This window comes from Haliaeetus leucocephalus, unplaced genomic scaffold, assembly GCF_000737465.1.
Source record: "Haliaeetus leucocephalus isolate CR32 unplaced genomic scaffold, Haliaeetus_leucocephalus-4.0 Scaffold163, whole genome shotgun sequence".
NCBI classification, from domain to species: domain Eukaryota; kingdom Metazoa; phylum Chordata; class Aves; order Accipitriformes; family Accipitridae; genus Haliaeetus; species Haliaeetus leucocephalus.
Genome location: NW_010972599.1, coordinates 1,607,651 through 1,626,801, shown reverse-complemented (window position 1 = coordinate 1,626,801; position 19,151 = coordinate 1,607,651). Strand labels below are relative to the sequence as shown.

Here is a 19,151-nt window from a genome sequence, read left to right as displayed (position 1 = left end):
CCAAGGAAAGCACAAGCAGCCGAACAGAAAGAAGGGGGGGGGGGGGGGGGGGGGGGGGGGAAGACAAAAAAAAAAGCACTACTCTTTCAAGGTTAAGACAACATTCTTTGTCACAATTTTTTTTTAAGTTTTATTAACAGTCAACATGGAAAACAAAACAAGGTACTTTGGGTTTATTGCCATTTCTACAATAAATTATTCTGGAAGTTTGTCTACTATAGAACTATGCTGGCTCGCTATACAACACACAAACAGATCCCATACACTCTGAGGGAAAACCAAAGCCAGTCTCATTTTACTCCCACTTCATCTTTAAAACAAAGATAAAAAATTGAGGGCTCAGATGATCAGGCAACACTTTCATTAGAAATGTACCTCACTGTCAGACAAAAATACTGGCAACCATAATTTCCACAACACTTAAATACAGTTTTAGAATTACTACTTCATAGGGGAAAAGAATGTGTCTTTAAATCAGACTAGCTTATGGAAACACTGCATACTAAACTTAACAGTTTGTCCTTTTTCCACAGGGACCTCTACACTGTCTGTCTCTGAAGCATCTAGTGAAGCTGTCCATCAAATCACTCACTGTTCCAGTTTGAATTTTGGACAAAGACCTGATTACAAGTTTTCATTAGTGTGGGGATTGTGTAAAAGGAAGAAAATAAGAAAAAGCTGAACTGAGAGCCCTGATGAAAACTCAAAACTGCGCACTCGCCCAAATTGCTGAAAAAAGTTTAAACTGTGTGTTGTTTTCACTGTAATATTCCTTTCCCTCATTTCTTGTCTAGTGCAAAAATCCTCTTCCACAACAGTGAGAAATTCTTCACAAAACAAAGTCTAGCAATTTCTGGCAAATGCAGATTTTACAGTTCAATAAAGCATTAAGAATAATTGACCAAAATACCTTTTCTTTTAACAGTTCTTTAAACGCTTGCTTTGCTTCTTCCTTTGTATTCCATGTATAGGTTTTTTTAACTGGTTGGGCATCGTCGTCCTCTTTCTTTGAAGCAGCACTATATAAAAAAAAAAATAAAAAAAAAATCAATAATTTTACACATAAGCATTTTTTTTCTAAGTTAGAGCCACTGAAGAGTCATAAACTACCATAATCAGAAAGAATGAGTTTTTTTAAATAGCAACTCAAAGAAAAATAATAATGCTACACGATAAATACTGCAATTTGTACAAGACTTTTCCTTACAGACACCATACACAGCTGATCAAAAAAGCAAACTATTTCAGAAAAGTATTATCACTTATGCAATTAGCTACCTGCTCAAGTTACCTAGAAATGATTCATAAAAATATAATGCTGAAATTTAGCAGGTTTATATATATATTATATAAAAATATAAAGGGGAGTGCCTAAAAATATGCCTCTTTCCCTTAGTTATGTCCTGCTGGCTATAATCCCCCCCCAGCATGTTTCTTTTCTGTTTGAATGATAAAAAATCATAAGCTGCAATTGTCCACATAATCAAGTCTCCATTATTAAAAAACAAAGGATCTCATTTCTGCTGGAACAGATAAAGATCTATTTAGTACTGCATTTTCTTCTAATGATAGCCAATTGCGCAGATCTATGGAAGAGGAAACATACAGGGTAAGCATATAATGTTACCCCAGGAAAGTCTTACAGCTATTGAAAATTTATGAAACATTCACACCACTAATGTTCTCTGTAGGGTTTAAGAGCTTTGGGAGAGGGTTGGCAAGGGAAGGGCGTTAATTTTTCTAGAAATAGATTTAATACTTCTTCCTTGCTTTCTTACTCATTATCCTCTGCTGCCACTGATTCATGCGCATGTTTCACTGAAGAAACGGCTAACTGTCAGAGAAGCCTGGCCACCTACAATTGAAGATAAACCAGATCCTAGAAGAAGTACAAAACTGCAGCAAAGCCACGTGCTTTGCCACTTCACTTACTCTGCTGAGGCCTCCTGCTTGGAAGAGTCGTCTGCTGCGTTAGCTGCAGTTTCTGCACTCTGTTCCTGCACAGCAGGTGCAGAAGTTGCTTGTCCCTGTTCCTCAGCTGCGGCTGTGCCAGTACTCTCATTTTCTACCACAGAAGAAGCTGCAGCAGTTTCTGCTTCAGGGGCTGCTGCTGCTGCAGAAGTAGCAGTGGTGGTACTAACAGCTGCGGCAGCTTCAGCAGCAGTTGTGGCTGTGGTGGTTGCGTTTGCTGCTTCTGCTGCAGCAGCTGAAGCAGATGGTGTTGGAGTTGATTCTTCGGGCTTTGTGCTGTAAGTATCAAAAACCAGGCACAGTCACATACAAGCATGGGACAATTGAATGGTTTAGGGAAACCTGTAGTTTAAATAAGTTAATAAAGTACGAAATGAGAGGTTTGGGTCTAGTTACAAAGATTGTATCTCAGAAGAACACAAAACAATCTTAGCTTAGAGAAAGGAAATGCTTTACTGAAACTGTGTATTTATGTAGATCGATCATTTAACTTAAAAAGAAACCTAGAATATATTATTTGAGTTTTTATATACTGAGCCACTATTTGGAATGAAAAGCCGCAAGAAGAATATTTTACGTGTTTTAAGATTCAAGGACTAGATTCCATTTTTAAGAAACAGGCAGCTTAACATAAAAAATATTAGCATACCATTAAGAACATACCTGTTCTCTTCAGCTTTAATCATTGCTAGAGGAGAAAGGAGAAAAAACAATCAAAATACAGCTTCGAAAATAGTTGATATATGCATGGTAAAAAGTTACTGTTAACATGATTTTATAAGAGTACAGTTAAAAAATTTTTGTTACTATCAATAATTTTAAAATTTGTGCCCTTTACAGACTGAAATCAATTCAGACTAAAACAAAATTTAGAAATTCCATTAAAGAAAGGTTAGGGTATATAAAGAATGACTTCTTGGTTTAAAATAATTATTTCAGCTTTAAAAGACTAGCTTAAAGAACAGAAGATCAGGCTTACTGAAACAGATCTTTCTTTTCTATTCTAACAGTCACTGATGCTTATTCTTTGCAGTACTTTTTAAAAAATACTAATTTCTTACCCCAGCTGATTTTGTAGATTTTTTTTTTCATCATCTTACAATACCAAACAAAACCACGCTAAAAGCAAAAACTAGGAGCACAGCATCATATGATGTTTGTACAAAAGGGGACAGTGCCTTTATAATACAGAAGGGCAATAAAAAACCTACTAGTAGTTTTGCCACATCATAGTTTCTCAAAAGTTTTTGTCAAAAATTATAAGCAAACTGATACCTAAGCAAAGCCTTACACACAATTTTGGCTTTCAGCAGAGAGCCAGTACTACTGCTTTGAGTATAAAATGCATTACTGTTTTCAAAATTCTTCCAAGACACCAAAACAAAATGTAATTCTTACTAAATTATAAGTTATACTGTATTACAGAAGTCCAGCACCCTTTCACCCTGGTTTCCCAAGCAAATGAGGATTAGTACAGCCACCCCCCTCTGCCTCTTTTCTTCTCCCATCAACCTGAACCCCTTCACAAATCCTACTAAGTTCCTACAAGTTTCCAAAGGATTGGTGGCTAAGTATGAGTCAAATCCTACAACAGCCCCCAAATGAAGAAAGACTTGAAGCATTACCTACTGCTAACACAGAGAGCATGCACATAGCCCTGAACAAGCCACAGCACATTACATCCTAATCCAGTTCCTGTTTAGGGACACGAGGGGGAGCTGCTGCTGCCGCCACATAAATAGGGAAGAACTAAGAGTATAATGGAAAAGGTACGGCGATGAGGTGGTGAGTACACAGGAGACAAGACTGCTCCATCGAAATCTCAGACTGCATTAACTCTACTACATACAGCTTATTTCAGTAGATTTAATTTCTAACAGAAGTTTGACTGCTATGCTTTGATACCAAATTTTTACCAAGTCATGCATACGCACAGCTTGCAACACACTGCCACCCTCCCTACTCATTTTTGTTAAGATTACCTTCAAGATCCTCAAGCTCTTTGGGTTTTGCCCAGCGTGATTCCTTTGTTTGGGAATTATAATAGTAGGGCTTTCCGGAATCAGATTTATACTCTTTCCAGGGACATTTAGACAACAATTGCTAATGGACAGAAAACAAAAACATAAAATCAGACTTACAATGGTGTTTTAAAATTAAAAGGATAGCTAGAAGTGAGCCACAAACACTACGCCAAGAAATAACTAAAGGATCAATGAACACAAGGCATATACTTTCCAAGGAAAATCCTCCCTAGTGATAAACAAACACATTACTTATCTAAATATTAAAGAAAGGCATCTTTCTAATAAAGACATTTATCTAAAAATTGATCAAAACTGTCCAGAGTTTTGTCCATTTTGCAGCCTCAAGTTCCAACAGCATAAGGAACGCGATACAAACATTTTTGCAACAATTCCTTATTTTAAAAGTTTGCTCCCATTAGTAAAAAAAAACAAACCTATTGGCACAGCTATCCTCCTGCATGACAGTTATGCTAGTAAATTCTTGCATTCACACAAACGCACACAGTACAGTAATCTTCATCTGAATGTAGTTTACCTCAGCAGGTGTTTTGAGATCATCTGGCTTCTCCCAGGTAGACTGCTTTGTTTCAGTATTATAGTAATATGTTCTTCCATCAGGTGATTTGTGTTCTGTCCATGTAGATTTCTAGGAAAAATAAAAATATACACCATTAATGGTGAACAATAATTATTGACTGAAATGCTATCAAAAGCCACTAAAAAGTTAAATACAAGTGGAAAGCAGATAAACCTGTTTAGAGTGCTCTTCATTAACAGAACTGTTGGTTGTGGCGGTTTGCTGGGCTGCGCAAACTACAGGATGTGTTGTCTGAGGGCGAAACAAAACAGAGCTCTGAAAAGACATTCTGGTTAATATTTGTTTTTAATTTGAATGTGTATATTAAATATACTAAAGCAATCCAGCAGCAAAGACAGCAAGCCAAAATCTAAACACATTTAAGTCAGTATTGTTTTCAAGAAACTACTTCTTTGTGACAAGAGCTACTATGAGTCTCACAATCCCTCCCATTCAGCAATCCAAGGCAGCCAATTACCATCAGAAAAGAAAGCAAAAGTGAAAGTGATCAGACCCTAACAACTTCAAGTGAAAGTCCCAGAAGCACACCCTGTTTTCAAAACCAAGAAAAATTTGTTTCAAGAAGGTTCTGACTTCAAGAGTTTAGTGTGAACTCAGGAGTACCTTCCTACTGCTTTTCATCCACAGTTCATATGAACTCCCTGAAATTAGGGCTGGTCGAATACAGCTTTAACCATCTACTCTGTTTCAGTTACTGGACACGGCTGAGGAGAAACAACTTCCTTACAGGTCCAGTTGCCTTGTTCAATTGCACAGAATGCAAATCTCAGAAATAAAAGCACAATTAATATTCACTGATATTTAATAATTAAGCTAGGTACGAGGTCCCCAAATTTCAAAGCAACAACCAAAAACTTACAATGGGGTATCTTCGAGGCCACATGAATATTTTTTACAGATTCCGCCTCTTAGTTATCTAGCCAAACTATTTTCTTCATAATCTTAAAAAACTAAAGGTAAATGTCTGGGATATCTTCTAGAGAAGTAATTTAATATTTACAAAATTTTAAATAGAAATCTGATAGTGACTGAAAGTTATTCATGGTCATTCAAGGTGCCATGAAAGACAAATTTAAAATTTGAGATTACTTCCAGATGACCTGCCTGCCTCAATACAAAGTTACACTGATTCACAATTCAGAAGTTTCACTAATAAGATATACAGCACCAATTCTGTTCAATCTGTGATTTCCCATCTGATGCAAAGGTGGAAGACTACTGAAAATCATCTAATGAAGTAAATTTGGCCTGTGTGCCACCATCCTGTTCACAAGTTCAACCTACATTAAATCACCTTTCAGGCAACCTACCCAGTATTTATTCCTATTTAAGTTACTAAAGTATGCTATGTTCCCACAAACACGGAAGGAGACACTAACAAAAGCAGATTTCAAATAATGTCAAAACATTGGGGGTGGGAGGTAGGGGCAAGAGAGTTAAGCTAAATTACCAACGAGCAGCAAAATTGATGGAGTGGTGATAACCATTCTTTTGATGTTAGTACTTTGTATTGTTCAAAAACCACAGTGATGTCTTCAAAATTATTATGGGTAACTATATAGGCTATTCTCTTTTTATTGCTAAAGTGTTTGGTAACAAAACTCTCAGTAAGCTGACAATGCTAATAAAGGTTCCAATAAATCACACAGGACTGAACAATACCAGAACCTTGCCCTGGCTTCTCCTGCTAAGTGCAGGTGCGTTAAGGAACAGCAAGGAAGACTAAATCATTGCCTACCGAATTCTGCTATATACATTAGAACTGCTAAAGCAAAATATTCGTTAATGTGTAACAGGCAAAAAGTTACCCAAATGTAAGTAAAATGAAAAGCTGCTTATCAACTATTCACTGACATGGAAGGGGAAAAAAAAAAAAAAAAAGAAGAAACACACAGAAAGAGGAACAACCTTCAATCTTCTTCAGTGCAAATAAAACCCCAACTCTACCCTGAGTAACTATCCAGCCCAACACTTGCAAATCTGAAAACTTAAATCTGAAAACAGTGAGCTTTAAAGTAACATAGGTATCTAGGCTACAATTCACTTGCTGCTCAGGTAGGGCAAAAAGACCTAAAAACATCGCGAGAAACATCTCATATTGCTGTCCTGCATACTAGAAGAACTAGAAACAAATAAGACTTCAATGCTCAGAAATCAGTGCAAATACAACAGAAAACACACCTACTTTAACTATTAATTACAGACTGACAGTCAAATAAGCAAAGAAGCTCTATATGAGAAGAAAAATAAGATACAAGCTTTTCTTTTAAGCCTACAAAGCCACATATGCAGACCACTACACTGCTATTACAATCTTCTAGAAATTTGGTTTTCACGTACCTGAGTTCCAGGAGGTGTTACACCTAAAAAATAAAATTGTAAAAAAAATTATTTTAAAAGGGTTTGGTTGCTTTGTTTTTCTATATAAAGACTTCAATTAATCAATGTTTGAAAGAAAATTTTTTTTTCTGGGACTCAATGAAGATGTCAGGTACTGAAATGCTAAATCACATTTTACAGAAAAGTATGATTTTTTTTTTCACCCCCCTTTAATACTTCACCTAATTTTGGTGAAATATTTTGAAATGGTAACAAATTGTTTATACTTACCTACTTGTGCATCCATACTGTTCACCCCTGGCTGTAGAAACAATCAACAGACATTTTAGTACTGAGTGCAATTGTAATTAAATCACCAATAAATACAGTACATTTCCAAACAAGTGCTTTCAGCAACAAAATGCTCTACTGCCTTAAAATATGGATTCCTAGCTTCTCATTGCCCACTTAATTATTACTGCTCCTTAAATAAGCCATTAGGAACATCAAGCTCCTTTTCAGAAAGGCAATATATCCCATAAACTACACCAGGGGGTCCCTTGCCATCTTTCCAATACCCACCTTTATCTCCCAAACGAGTAGGTTGGGAAGGAAAAAAAAAAAAAAAAAGAGATTCTGAATTTCTGCTGGAGTAGCTTAGTAGGCTTCTGTTATAATTATGGGGCATAAGCCTTTGAATGTATTAGTGTTGCATTCAAAAAACTGCTTGCAAGTAACCAAAGCTCTTATATATACCCTTTTTGAAATTCTTTCAAACTAAGGAAAAAGATTAACAGAATTCAAATACAGTTTTTCCAATTTCTTTCTTTTTCTGTAGGCAAAAATACAGCTTGCAGGTTTATCTTTTGCTAGGGTTTTTCTTTCAGCTCTCTTCTACAAACTTCATTAACAAAAAACTCCTCAAGTAAAAAACCAAAATTTGTTCAAAAGATAAAAGAAATCATATTGGATCAATTACGTTTGGTATTATCCAATAGGACTAAACCAGGTGAATCGCCAACAAACTTCAGGCCTTTAAAGTACATTCTGTGTATTAAATATTTCAGCTACTCTGTGTGCGCGCATATGTCTATAAGTAGTGTGAGTTAAGCAAGGCCATAGTTAAATTTGCGTCTCAAGCAAGTAATCATTCTAACACGTTTCTTTTCTTGTGCCTATGTTTACTTTTCCAAATTCCATTCTGATTTGCTGTGTATTGTAAGAGCACTAATCTGACTGAAATAATAATTTTTAGGAATTACACTGGTTCAAATCAGCTTTCTGGAAGTAAACACTTCTATAGATCACAAAACAGATAGTGAACCTGCATAGGAGTGGTTTGAAAGACCACTATTCTTGAATGAAACAGTAAAGACCAAAGAGCCCTGACATCAGTACAAGTCATCCAGTTGGCCTCAGAGAGCTTTAGATTACATTTTACACTTGGAGAAGGTATTTTCCATCAGACAGCCAAAATTATAACAAGTCAATCATTTCATGAACTTTACCAAGAAAATCATCAGAGCTGCAAAGAAGGTCACGATTTTTTTTACTCATCTACAAATTTTTTAAATTAGAAACCAGCAAAATCATTCTTTTATTTCTGAAACACTTTCCAGGCTGTGGTACACATGCAATAGCAGAGAGGTACAAGAATGCTGCCATGACAGACAAATGCCTCTTCGTAAACATGTGCGAAGGCATGAGGTCCTGCCATCACCACCAAGAGATTTAAGGGCAAAATTAAAAGCTGGAGCTCTCTGCCATGCTACTTTGCCTCCTGAATACCATATATCCACAGACTTAATCAAATCAAAATTTATTCCTAATCCAGTATTAGAAAACCAAATGATCTGCCATCTTGCCAAAATATGTAAAAATATACAGTAAAATTCAAAATTAGACTGATGGTAGCACTGATCCCTCCCTCTCCTTTTAAGTCTCTCTTGATCATAGCATTTTTTAAGATTTTTTTTTTCCCCCCAAAGGTCTGAAATTCTCTCAGAATTTTCCATGAGCATCACTTGGCAGAAATTCGTAACAAACTTCTGTATGGGAAGTGGGGGAAAATCACTAGCATCCTTCCTACTTGGTAGCTTCTGAAACATTTAGTGCATTAGGAAGTAGCTACAGGAGCACAAGACCTAATGAAGGACGGTTCCCAAGAATTTGCCTAAGGAGCTACTAACTTTTACTTGAATTACACTAAGGCTGTAACATACACTCACACCTCCTTAAACAGAGGCCAACAGTGAGAAAAAAACTTGTAACTAACAGATAGATACTCTAGTGTCTGATAAAGCCCAAGCACTAAATTTAAGTTTTTCTCCACTGTTAAAATAATTATCATCCCTTCTCTGGTATGAATTCTCAGTCATCTAGTACACATCAAAGAGACATTATATCCTTTTCCTAACAGTCCCTTCTCTACTTATTTTGCAGAAACTTTGTGTCTTTGTGATTTTTCTCTCATTACTCCAGAGGGCAGACTGACTGCTTAACACAATAAAACTCTTTCAGCAAACCCTTAATGAAAAAAAACCAAGAAACAAGTGGAGTATTAACCAACTTATTTTTTAAAATAATCAACAAAAGCAGTAGCAAAGGTTTTGTGCTTAGCACTATAGAAAAATTCAGAGTTCTACAAGGAAGAAATCTGACTTGGGGAGGTACTATCTGCATGGTAAGAAAATAAAAAATAATTCATTTCTAAATTTAAGTGGATAGAACTGTTGTTAAGTGAATCTCCTACAGTTACTTTAAATGTCTTTAAATCTTTTTCATAATCCAATTCAAGAAAACAAAGGCATACCCATACCGAAGTAGTGACAGCAACTGACACAAAGACCTTTTAAAAACCCGAAAAGTTAAGTTAAACTCACCGGAACTGTAGGCTGCATAGCAGCTTGAGACATGTGAGACATCATCATTCCAGGCATTACTGACTGCATCATTCCAGGCATCTATAATTAAATAGCATTTCAGATATATTTTATGATATTTTAAACATAAAATATGAGGATTCTTCTATTTTTATTTAAAAACAATTACCTGGTACTAGTTTTTAATCCAAAAAAACCCTTTTAAGCACTTGGCAACAAGAATGTTTGTAGAATTCTCATTCCCTTCACTATGCTCCTACAAAATCGACATTAGGAATAACGTCTCTATGGTATTCCAAAGTCTGATAGGAAATATTGATAAACAAGACCATTCAAACTATGGAAGAACAACAGCAAATGTTAAGATGTGTGATCTGTTGATAAGCTATTACTGAAATGCTAAGTTAAAGCAAGAAAAATAAAGGTTGGGAAAGATTTCTGCAAAATTCCAAGGCCACAAAGAACAAACTAAACAAAGGAAAGGTAAACTCTAAGATTAGTTCTGCTCACATTTTTTGACAACTTCCAACCTGTCTCTTTTTCCTCTTACCTCACAAATAGGAAGAAACACTTTACAGGGACACTAGAAGAATGAATTTCTGCAAACAACTTCAAGATGAAGAGAGCTATTAAATTTAAACATCAAAGCTCAAAACCAATTCTGAACTGGTTTTTTTTTAAAGGTATGGGAAAAAAACATACAATATTAAACCATGTTAACAGTGTGAACTTGGTAATGGGGACATACAACACTACAGAAATGAAAAGTTTGAGTCTAGACTTGTTTCTGAGTTTGCTGGGTGGTCCGATGAGACCAAAAAACCACAGAACTGCTGCTCAGGTAAGCTAGCTTTTGCTCAAATATTCATGCTTATAGTCTCAAAGGGATAGTTATGCAGAAGTTATGCATCACTGAAGTGATGCACCGAGAAGATGTCAAAAATGCTACTGAAAAAGTGTTTAGTACCTTGCATGTTTCCCATTATTTTTGCTGATCCTGGCTTTTAAGAATTAACAAGCCATAAAAAAGTGGCAAAATGAACAAAATATATAATTTGGGTCATCACGAACACAAACTTTTGGCCACTCATCCCGACAGGTCTCGAGAAGTCAACCCCCTTCAACCTTTCAGTTATGCCCCTTTACCTTTATTGTCCTTGGCAGGCTGGCCAAGTGACCCCATCCCCCTGTATCTTCAGGGAGCATCAGGTTACCACTCTCCTCATCTTGCATCTCGTGCGGAGAGAGGGATATGTGGTAGGGCTACTGCTCCACCCTCAAATCCACAAGGTTTTCTTGGGAGGGTGAGGGAGGAAGGAAAGACTGGAAGGCGGCCCCTCCCATTCCTCGCCATCCTGTAGAAGCAGGAGAAGAAAGCACTCTTGCCCCACTGCTACTTGCAACTAAGGGGGCTCTGAGCATGTGAAACTTCTTAAAAGCCCTGGCCCAGGTCCTGAAGAAACCCTGCGCACTGCTCGGTTTCTGCATAACGCTAACTCAAAGTCAGCAAAGGAAAAAAAATTGGGAAGGAGAGGGAATTCTTTTCCAAAAGACCTTCCTCTGAATGATGCTGACAGGAGGCCATTGCTGTTATCTATGCAAAGTACCTGTCCTGCAGGGCTTCATCTCAGAAAGAAGAAAAACAAGCTGCAAAACATCCCATCCTGCAAAGCCTCACAAATAAACCTCTGATATCTGCTGGAAGAAAGAACTTATTCAAGGAAACAAGCCAACATGGGCTGATACTTCCGGCACAATAGTTCTGGTGTGAGAATATCACCATCCTGTCCCATCCTTAGGGCTGTAGGCTAACTGAGCCTCTAATCTCCCTGCCATGCCATGTATCTTTAGCTTTTTGCTTTACAATTACCAAAAAGCCTCGAGTTGTCTATATTGCTCGCTAAAATATTAAAGATTGAAATATTCAACGTATGAGAGTGAGAACAGTGGAAGAGAAGCTATGAAAGAACTGTGAAGTAGAGGAATAAAACAGAATTGCTACTTAAGTTTCTAATGAACACATACAAAAGCTCATGCTATTAGCCATCATGCTAATGGTCGAGTCCTCCTCATTTTTTAAAACTGCGTTATTTTTATACCAGAAGCTTTAATAGGCTGCAAAACCATGCTGAAGAGATTCCTACCAAGCCTTTATAAACCAGTTAAAAAAATAAAAAGACACACGCTCTATCCAAGGCACTGCAAAGGGAGACACTGAGTTGCCAGCATGACCTTGTGGGCCATTCTCAAAGGGTTAATCTTTCTTGCCATTCTCTGTCTGCTCTGGTCTACTCTATCCCTCTGGTCTAGTTGATGACACTCAGTTTCTACTTATGTAAACCACCATCACAGGTAGTATCACTAGGTATTTATCACATCCCGAAAGAGAATTGTTTCTTTCAGAAGTTCAGAATTTAATCAGAAACCACACAGGAGAGGATCTTTGATTACTGAAAATAAAAGCTTTAAATTTGAAAAAAGCACTGATATGAGTCTGGCTACTCTACCTGTCAACCCAGGTTCACACCTGTCAACCTGAATGGCCAAGTTTATTTTTCAATCACATGACACTAGCAACAACTGCATATACACAGAACCATAAACCACTCCCTAGGATTCAAGAAAGAATTCTGCAAAAATTCAAAATGTAATTATTTCTTCCCTTGCATCTCCCTATAATGGTCATCTGTGTAGACGTAAGAGTCAGCCAAGAACTAAAGAAACATGAAGTTCTCTACCATTACTACCTCTGAAAAGAACCACTACTTTATGTTTCCAGCATGTATTAGTAAGACAACTTTACTTCTTCAAAACCTAAAGAAAACTACCAAAAAGCTTTAATAAAAAACAAATTATGGATTCATACCTATGGCTATTTACAATTAAAGTTACACATGAGGTGCATCAATTACCTGTGACAAATGAGAAGAGTTTCTGCATGGAGAGGAACTGTGGCACAAAATACCCCAAACTATTAACCTTACTGTTTGCAAGCTAGTGTATGAGACTTACCTACCTCAGGGATTACCTGACATCGTTATGGGAAGCCAGAAAGAAAAGAGGAATCTTGTAAAACTGCCTTACCTGCCCCATTGGTGGTCCTCCCATGGGGGGCATCATCTGAGGCATCATACCGTGTGGAACTGGCGGCATATTTGGTGGTCTCTGACCCATAGGGTGCATTCCCATGGGAGGATAATGTGGCATGCCTGGGTGTCCCATCTGAAAGGCAGCAACAAATGAGAAAAATCAGCATGAGACCAACAACCCAAAGCCCCCACAAAAGCATTAATAACAAAGAAGAACTCAACACTAAACTGAAAATGATTTGGGCAGTTTTAGATTGAAACTGCAAGACAGCAAGCAAGATCCTTCACTGTTCCAGGTCCTCTAGAGCCAGACTGAATCATAATTAACAAATCCATTTAAAATTTCAAAACCAACATCCAAATGAAAAAAAAAAAAAAGAAACAAAAAACCCCATAATCTTTCATCTTATGGTTTGTCACAGAAAAACATACTAAATTTAGGAATGCAACTATTTCCACATGCTCTTCCATACAGTTATGATTAACGCACATAACCCTGTGGCACAAAAGTCAGTCAGAGAAACAAAATATCTTCCACTGTTGATGTCCAAGTGTGAAATAGCTTCTACACTGCATACCATCCCCGTCTCCCTATTTTCCTAAAAACCTGAATCCTGTTGCTGTTCCAATACTTGGTACAGTCACACTGCTAGTACAAAAATGGATATGGACATTTTTTCAAACATTTTTTAAACTACCGAAACATATTAAGAGCTTTCTATTCTAGACAGAAGCAACAGCTCTAGAACCACCTTAGAATAAATCCTGGAACGCGTTTTACTTTGAAGAACATATAACTTAGATATACACATGCAGGAACGTGTCACAAAAGTACCCTCGTTATCAAGATGAAAACTATTCTTAAGCAAAGTATCATTTCAGAAAGATCATTAGCAGAAAAAAATAAGTAACGCTTCTTTTTGATGTCTTTAAAAACAATTTTTCTGTGATTATTTTGTACCAGAAGGCTCTCTGAGGCGGGGAACAGGCGGTTCACGTGAGGAAATCACAAACAACCAGAAAGGTTTGGAACTTCCGAACCTAACACCGGACCCCCCCCCCCCCCCCCAACACCCTTGAGTCTCACAAGCCAGGCGGTGAAGGCTCGCCTGTTCAATGGCTCTCAGACGCTGCCCAGGTAAGTCAAGGCAGAAGAACCGCACTCCCCCAAAACCTCCTCAGACCCTCCTCCGAGTCTAACCACCTTTTCTCTTACTTTCTGAGGTAACTCCCCCCCAACTCACCATGAGGGAGCCGCGGTCGACGCCGCCGGGCCGCATCGAGGGGCTCAGCAGGCTGCCGCCGCTGCACCTGCCAAGAAGCCGCCCTCTGAGTGGCTGCCGCGACGAGGGGCCAAAGGGCATCAGCGGTTCGGGCTCCCCGCGGGGCGGGAGCAGCGGGGCCAGCAGGCTGACTGGCTTGCCGGCCGGCCAATCCGGGCGGCCCGCCAGTCGGGTGCTCTTCGGCGATTGGTCCGCGGCGGAAGCGACGGGGCGGACGGCGTCCCCCGGCGTCAGCTGCATGAGGGGAGGGGGCTTCGGCAAGGAGAACGGGAGCGGCTGCGGGGAGGCGGTCGCCGCCGCCGCCGCCGCCGAGTCCCCACCTGACATCCTGGCCGCCGGCCGAGCCGCGAAGGAGTTCTTCTCCGCCTTCTCTTAGCGCCGGACGCCCGGAGCGGATGCGGGGGGCGAGCGGGTGGGGGGGGAAGCCGCGGGGAAAATAAGCGGTTCGCCGGGCCTGGACCGGGGCGAGGGAGGGAGTGGTCGTTCGGAGGGCCTTGCGGCGTCGGCGGCGAGCAGAGGGGCCTCTGCGGAGAGAACGGGCCCGCCGGGCCGCGGAGCTCGCACGGGGGGAAGCGGCTGCGGCGGGGGCCGAGCGGAGGGGACGCTGGGAAACGGCTCACGTGGGCCGCGGGGCGGGGCGCTAGGAGCCGGGCGGCACCAGGAGCGTCTGAAGAAGGAGGAGGAGGGAGGGGGGAGGCGCCCTAGAGCCGCCTTCGCCGCCCGTTCAGGCAGACCGGGAGGTGGCGGTCGCTCTCCCCTCTGCCGTGAGGCAGGTGGTACGCGCCGGCCCGGAGGTTCGGCTTCATTGTCCGCTCCCCTTCTACCGCTCCCCTCTGTGCCGGTGCGGGTTGGTACGTGCCGAGCGGGGCAGCTGGAGGCGCGCGGCGGGGCGGCAGCATACCCCCCCTCCCGTAGGGAGCGCGGTGGTAGGCGCCTCCTGAGGGAGAAGCGGGCCGTGTGCAGTGGCCGCCATGGCGGAGGCGGTTGCTCGGGGTGGGAGAGGGTGCCCGGCCCGGCCAGCTCTCCCCCGCCGTCGAACCGTGGCTGAGGGCGGGCAGCCTGGGGCTGCTCAGCCGGGAGGCTGAGGTAGGCCTGTGGAAGAGCTGAGCTCACCCCGCTCGGGACTGGTGTGGCCCGCGGGATGGGTATCGTCGCCCTGAGGGGGGCTTTCTGCCGCCCTGTGGGTTGAGAGCCGCACAGTGTGTGTGGGGGGGATTTGTTGCCCTGGAAAAAACCCTGCGTTGGCAGCTCTGTAAGTCTTTCTCCAGTTCCGAGGAGAAATGTGTCCTGCTTTAAATTACAGTCGTTGGTTTACTTAGGGCAAGTTGGGGTAGAGAGTCGTTACAAATCTTGTCGAAGATAGTTGAAGTTAGGGCTTCTTCAAGCACTGAAGCCTTTGACCTTTTCCAAGGAGACTTGCGGAAGCACCTGAGAGGTTTTATCCTTTTTAGGAATCCCGTTCTGCTGCCTCGAATGAGAACTGAGTAGGAGAGGCTCAGCTGGGCAAGGTGTGACATTGCAAACGTGTTGATGCTTTCATGGGTTCTGTGCAACATTTTTGTGAAATCCATATTTTATGAATAAGTTTTTGAGAATACTTAATATGATGGACGTTGATAGGGATTCAAAGTAACCTGAATTTAAAAAAGCCCTACTTCTTGCTTTTTATTTTGAGACTATAAACTCTGCTTGATAGAGCTTGACCTGAACCAACAGACTATCTTAAACATCAGTTTCACACTGTTTCTTCGTGTCTTCTCTCTCCTTCTACCCTCTGCCCTGCTTCAGATCAGAACGTGCATTACTACTTCAGTCCTGCAGCAGTAACTGTCCTGGTCCCTCAGCCCCCTTCGTAATTTGTGGTCAGATTCGCTACTGGAAATGGTGAGAGAAGGGGCGGGGGGGGAAGGGCCAGAAAAGGAGAGCTGAAAATTGACCCAATGTTAAAACTCACTGTAACTTAAACTGAAATTAAGTGTAAAATGTAACTCTTGGTTTCCAATAAAATGGTAAAAACTGTGTCAAACTGGGGTTTTTTGCATATGGTGTGTAGCTAGCTTTTTATAAGAATATATACACCTACTGAAAAGTTTTCGGCGTGCAGGAAGGAGTTCATTTATTATATCAAGGTAAAAATTGTACGGGATGTGTCTTTTATTTCATTTATATACATAGTGTCATCTCATTGTTTTATGTCTCAGTATCTGTAACTTGTAAGTAGAGGTGAGCACACTGTACATATTTTTGTAGGTTTTTAAAATGTGTTGCAAATGTGGACCTTTAGATGTAATAGTGTGTGAGGTTCTTTTGGTTTGGGTTTTTTTGATAATGCAAATAAGTGCTAGCTTCTAAATGGGGAAGCATTTTGTACAGGTGTCCTACTCCTGTCACTTAACAAGTCTGTTTAATAGTAGTCTTAAGTTCCACATGATGACTGACAGGATTTGCCTAAGCTGTGATCCTGCAAAGACCCAAAGTTATGATCTCTGTAACACTACAACAGGATCGTCCTACTGTAGTGATACTCCTTTGGTGGAACTTGGCATTTGTTGATAGGAACTGTTTCTAGTTCTGCCGCTGGTTTTCCTCTATACCAAATGTACCTGTCAAGTCAATTCGTTATCCCTTAATAAGGAGCAACACTTCTATTTCGAAGCTTAATTTATTTTGTGTGAAATGCACAGATTATTTTAAAACTCTGTAAATAGGAAATATATATCCAGGCTGAAAGAATATGTGTCTTATGTCACTGGGCTTGGGTGAGAGTCTCTTAATTAAGAGTCCTCCTCTGAATAAGGTATTAAATTCCCAACTGGTTGTCCAATAAGAGCATAATAGTATGTGTGGCTCTGTCGGATTACTGTAGATAAGCATTATCTTGATGCTTTCGGCTGGCTTTTATAGGGTATTATAAAAAAGTTATGTTAAAAAAGCTTTCAGATATGTGTTTTCAAGGAGACAAAAGCAATAGGCAAATTATTTTTGAATCACATACCTTGCTTCTAACTTGTGGTGTCTTTTTGACTAAGTCTTAGTTATGCTTTTATGAAGAAACACACTGAAATTTGCTCAGGTTGATGTTGACTTTTATCAGGACCAAAGGAGGAAATTAAAAAGCAGAAATGATAGTGCAGACAGATTGAGTTGTTGATTTGTAACAGTGCTTTTGCTTTAATATGTGTTTTTACCATGTTGAAGTTTTGTACAGATATCGCCATGTGATAAAACAGGGCAGCTTGTGGACAGGATATTAAAACTTAAACTGATTTTTAGTACGATAGAATTAATCTTCATCAGTTCATAAAATCAGCATCCCTTCCTAACAGCTTGGCATGTCCTGCTGCATGATTTAAGACTTGATTCTTAGGCTTCAATATGTTTTCAAATGCAGAATTACGTATTTCAGTCACTGCCTCTTCAGCAAACTTAACTGCAAATTTGCAAGTGATTATTTTGGAAACTGCTTGTATTTTGCAAACTGGCCTATGTATCCTTTTCTGGGTGGGTTCTGTGTAAACAGGGTGTATGTGCAGCTTTGTGTTGCATGGCTCAAATCCAATTGCAGGCTGCACACTGGTGAAAGATGTCATCTGGTACTCATCATGTGAAGAAATCGTCACCATCTGCGAAATCCTGGGTCTTGCTGGGGAAGTTATCAGTCCTGTTCACCTGTGTTGTCCATGTGATTTAGAGATGAATAAAAGGCTACTGTCTGTGTCAGAAAAGCAATGGAAGCTTAGCTTCATAACTATTTATAACAAGTATTCTCTTAAAGATGTGGTCAGGGCATCTGTGAAGATGCAGATGGTAAGAGTGAGGCGTGTCTGTACGCATGGCAAGGCGCGTGGGTTCTGCCGTGGGTTTGACTGTACTGTTTGTCACGCCTGAGGCGGTAGCTACCAAAAGACAGGACACTGTCTCTAGCTTTCAGCAGGGAAAGCTGCACCATGTTAATGCACTGTTGTCTTAAGTAGAGATGTTTGGGTTTAAAGTTCCGGAAAAACAGTTTGAGGTGTGGTTTTGTGATTTTTTTTCTTTTTTTTCAGGGAGGAGCAAGCAGTGCTGTGAGCACCGGAAACAAAGTTTAAGTTTTAGACTTGTGTTTGTGAATGAATTCCTGGATGATTTCTGTGTGGATGATTTCTCTAGGGAGGGTTGAACTCAGGCTGTGCCCTTAGTGAAGGCACCAAGTGTCTGTTCTTGATAGTTTTGTGAAAGTTACAGGAACTCACTGTAAAAAAAACAAACCTACCAGTTTGTACTGAAAACTTACAAGAGGGATGGATGCATATAAGAGATGTGAACAATATGCTAGGGACAATGAAGGTAAGAGTTTTGCCTGAAGAATTTACCTAATCTGTTGTTTAAAAACATCTTGCAAAGTTGAGCAGTTTGTTTGGACAGAACCAGCTGTGTTACAGCTGTTCTGTGTTCCCGTTATTAGTCTCTGCAGAGGGTGAGTGGGTGGATTTCTTCTTTTGCGGATTACACCAATACAATATATTCACCAGACAGCTTGATGAGCCAACCACTTAGAGGGGGGTCTCAAAAGAAATGAGCCATGTTGATTCGGCATGTTGTAGAGTTGTCCGTGTGGGCTGCCAGAATTGCAGGAAGCCTTTAGAATGGTTTTTAGCATTGTTATTTTTTTCTGTTCTTCTTTTCTTTTTTCCAGAGGAGTGGAGGGAACTGATGTTGATTTGAATTGCAGTGGCAGTAAGCAACTGCAGTGTGTATGTGCATGTAAGCTGGGGGGGTCACTAAATAATTGTTAAAGCTCAGCAGTTAATACATATGGCCATTATAATTACGGTGTCATCGATTTAGGTACTGTGATTATTGCTGAAATGTATGTTATTTAAAATATGATGCACTCAAACTTGGACAAAATGCTCTGGTTTTAGAGAAAACAAAGGAATCTAGTATGAATATACAGGTGAAACTGCATGTGTAAGAAATCATTTCACATGACTTTAATACTA

At 40.1% G+C, this 19,151-nt stretch overlaps 1 protein-coding gene across 6 annotated transcripts in view; it reads right to left on the bottom strand.

Moving 5' to 3' along the window:
* PRPF40A (PRP40 pre-mRNA processing factor 40 homolog A (S. cerevisiae)) overlaps window positions 1-14,747 on the bottom strand; it is a 27,698-nt gene extending 12,951 nt beyond the window's left edge. For 2 of the 6 annotated variants that reach the window (XM_010563059.1, XM_010563060.1), the window contains exons 1-11: window positions 14,131-14,336; window positions 12,882-13,019; window positions 9,798-9,878; window positions 7,207-7,237; window positions 6,937-6,959; window positions 4,750-4,851; window positions 4,534-4,644; window positions 3,954-4,074; window positions 2,635-2,659; window positions 1,933-2,247; window positions 911-1,019 (exon numbers count right to left, since the gene is read on the bottom strand). In XM_010563059.1, coding sequence (XP_010561361.1) covers window positions 911-1,019; window positions 1,933-2,247; window positions 2,635-2,659; window positions 3,954-4,074; window positions 4,534-4,644; window positions 4,750-4,851; window positions 6,937-6,959; window positions 7,207-7,237; window positions 9,798-9,878; window positions 12,882-13,019; window positions 14,131-14,250 — 1,176 coding nt within the window. In that variant the 5' untranslated portion in view covers window positions 14,251-14,336. Of the gene's footprint in view, window positions 1-910; window positions 1,020-1,932; window positions 2,248-2,634; window positions 2,660-3,953; window positions 4,075-4,533; window positions 4,645-4,749; window positions 4,852-6,936; window positions 6,960-7,206; window positions 7,238-9,797; window positions 9,879-12,881; window positions 13,020-14,130 lie in introns of all 6 variants that reach the window. The other 4 variants (XM_010563061.1, XM_010563065.1, XM_010563064.1 and 1 more) reach the window with 3 other exon arrangements.
* Between the last annotated feature and the right edge of the window lie 4,404 nt (window positions 14,748-19,151).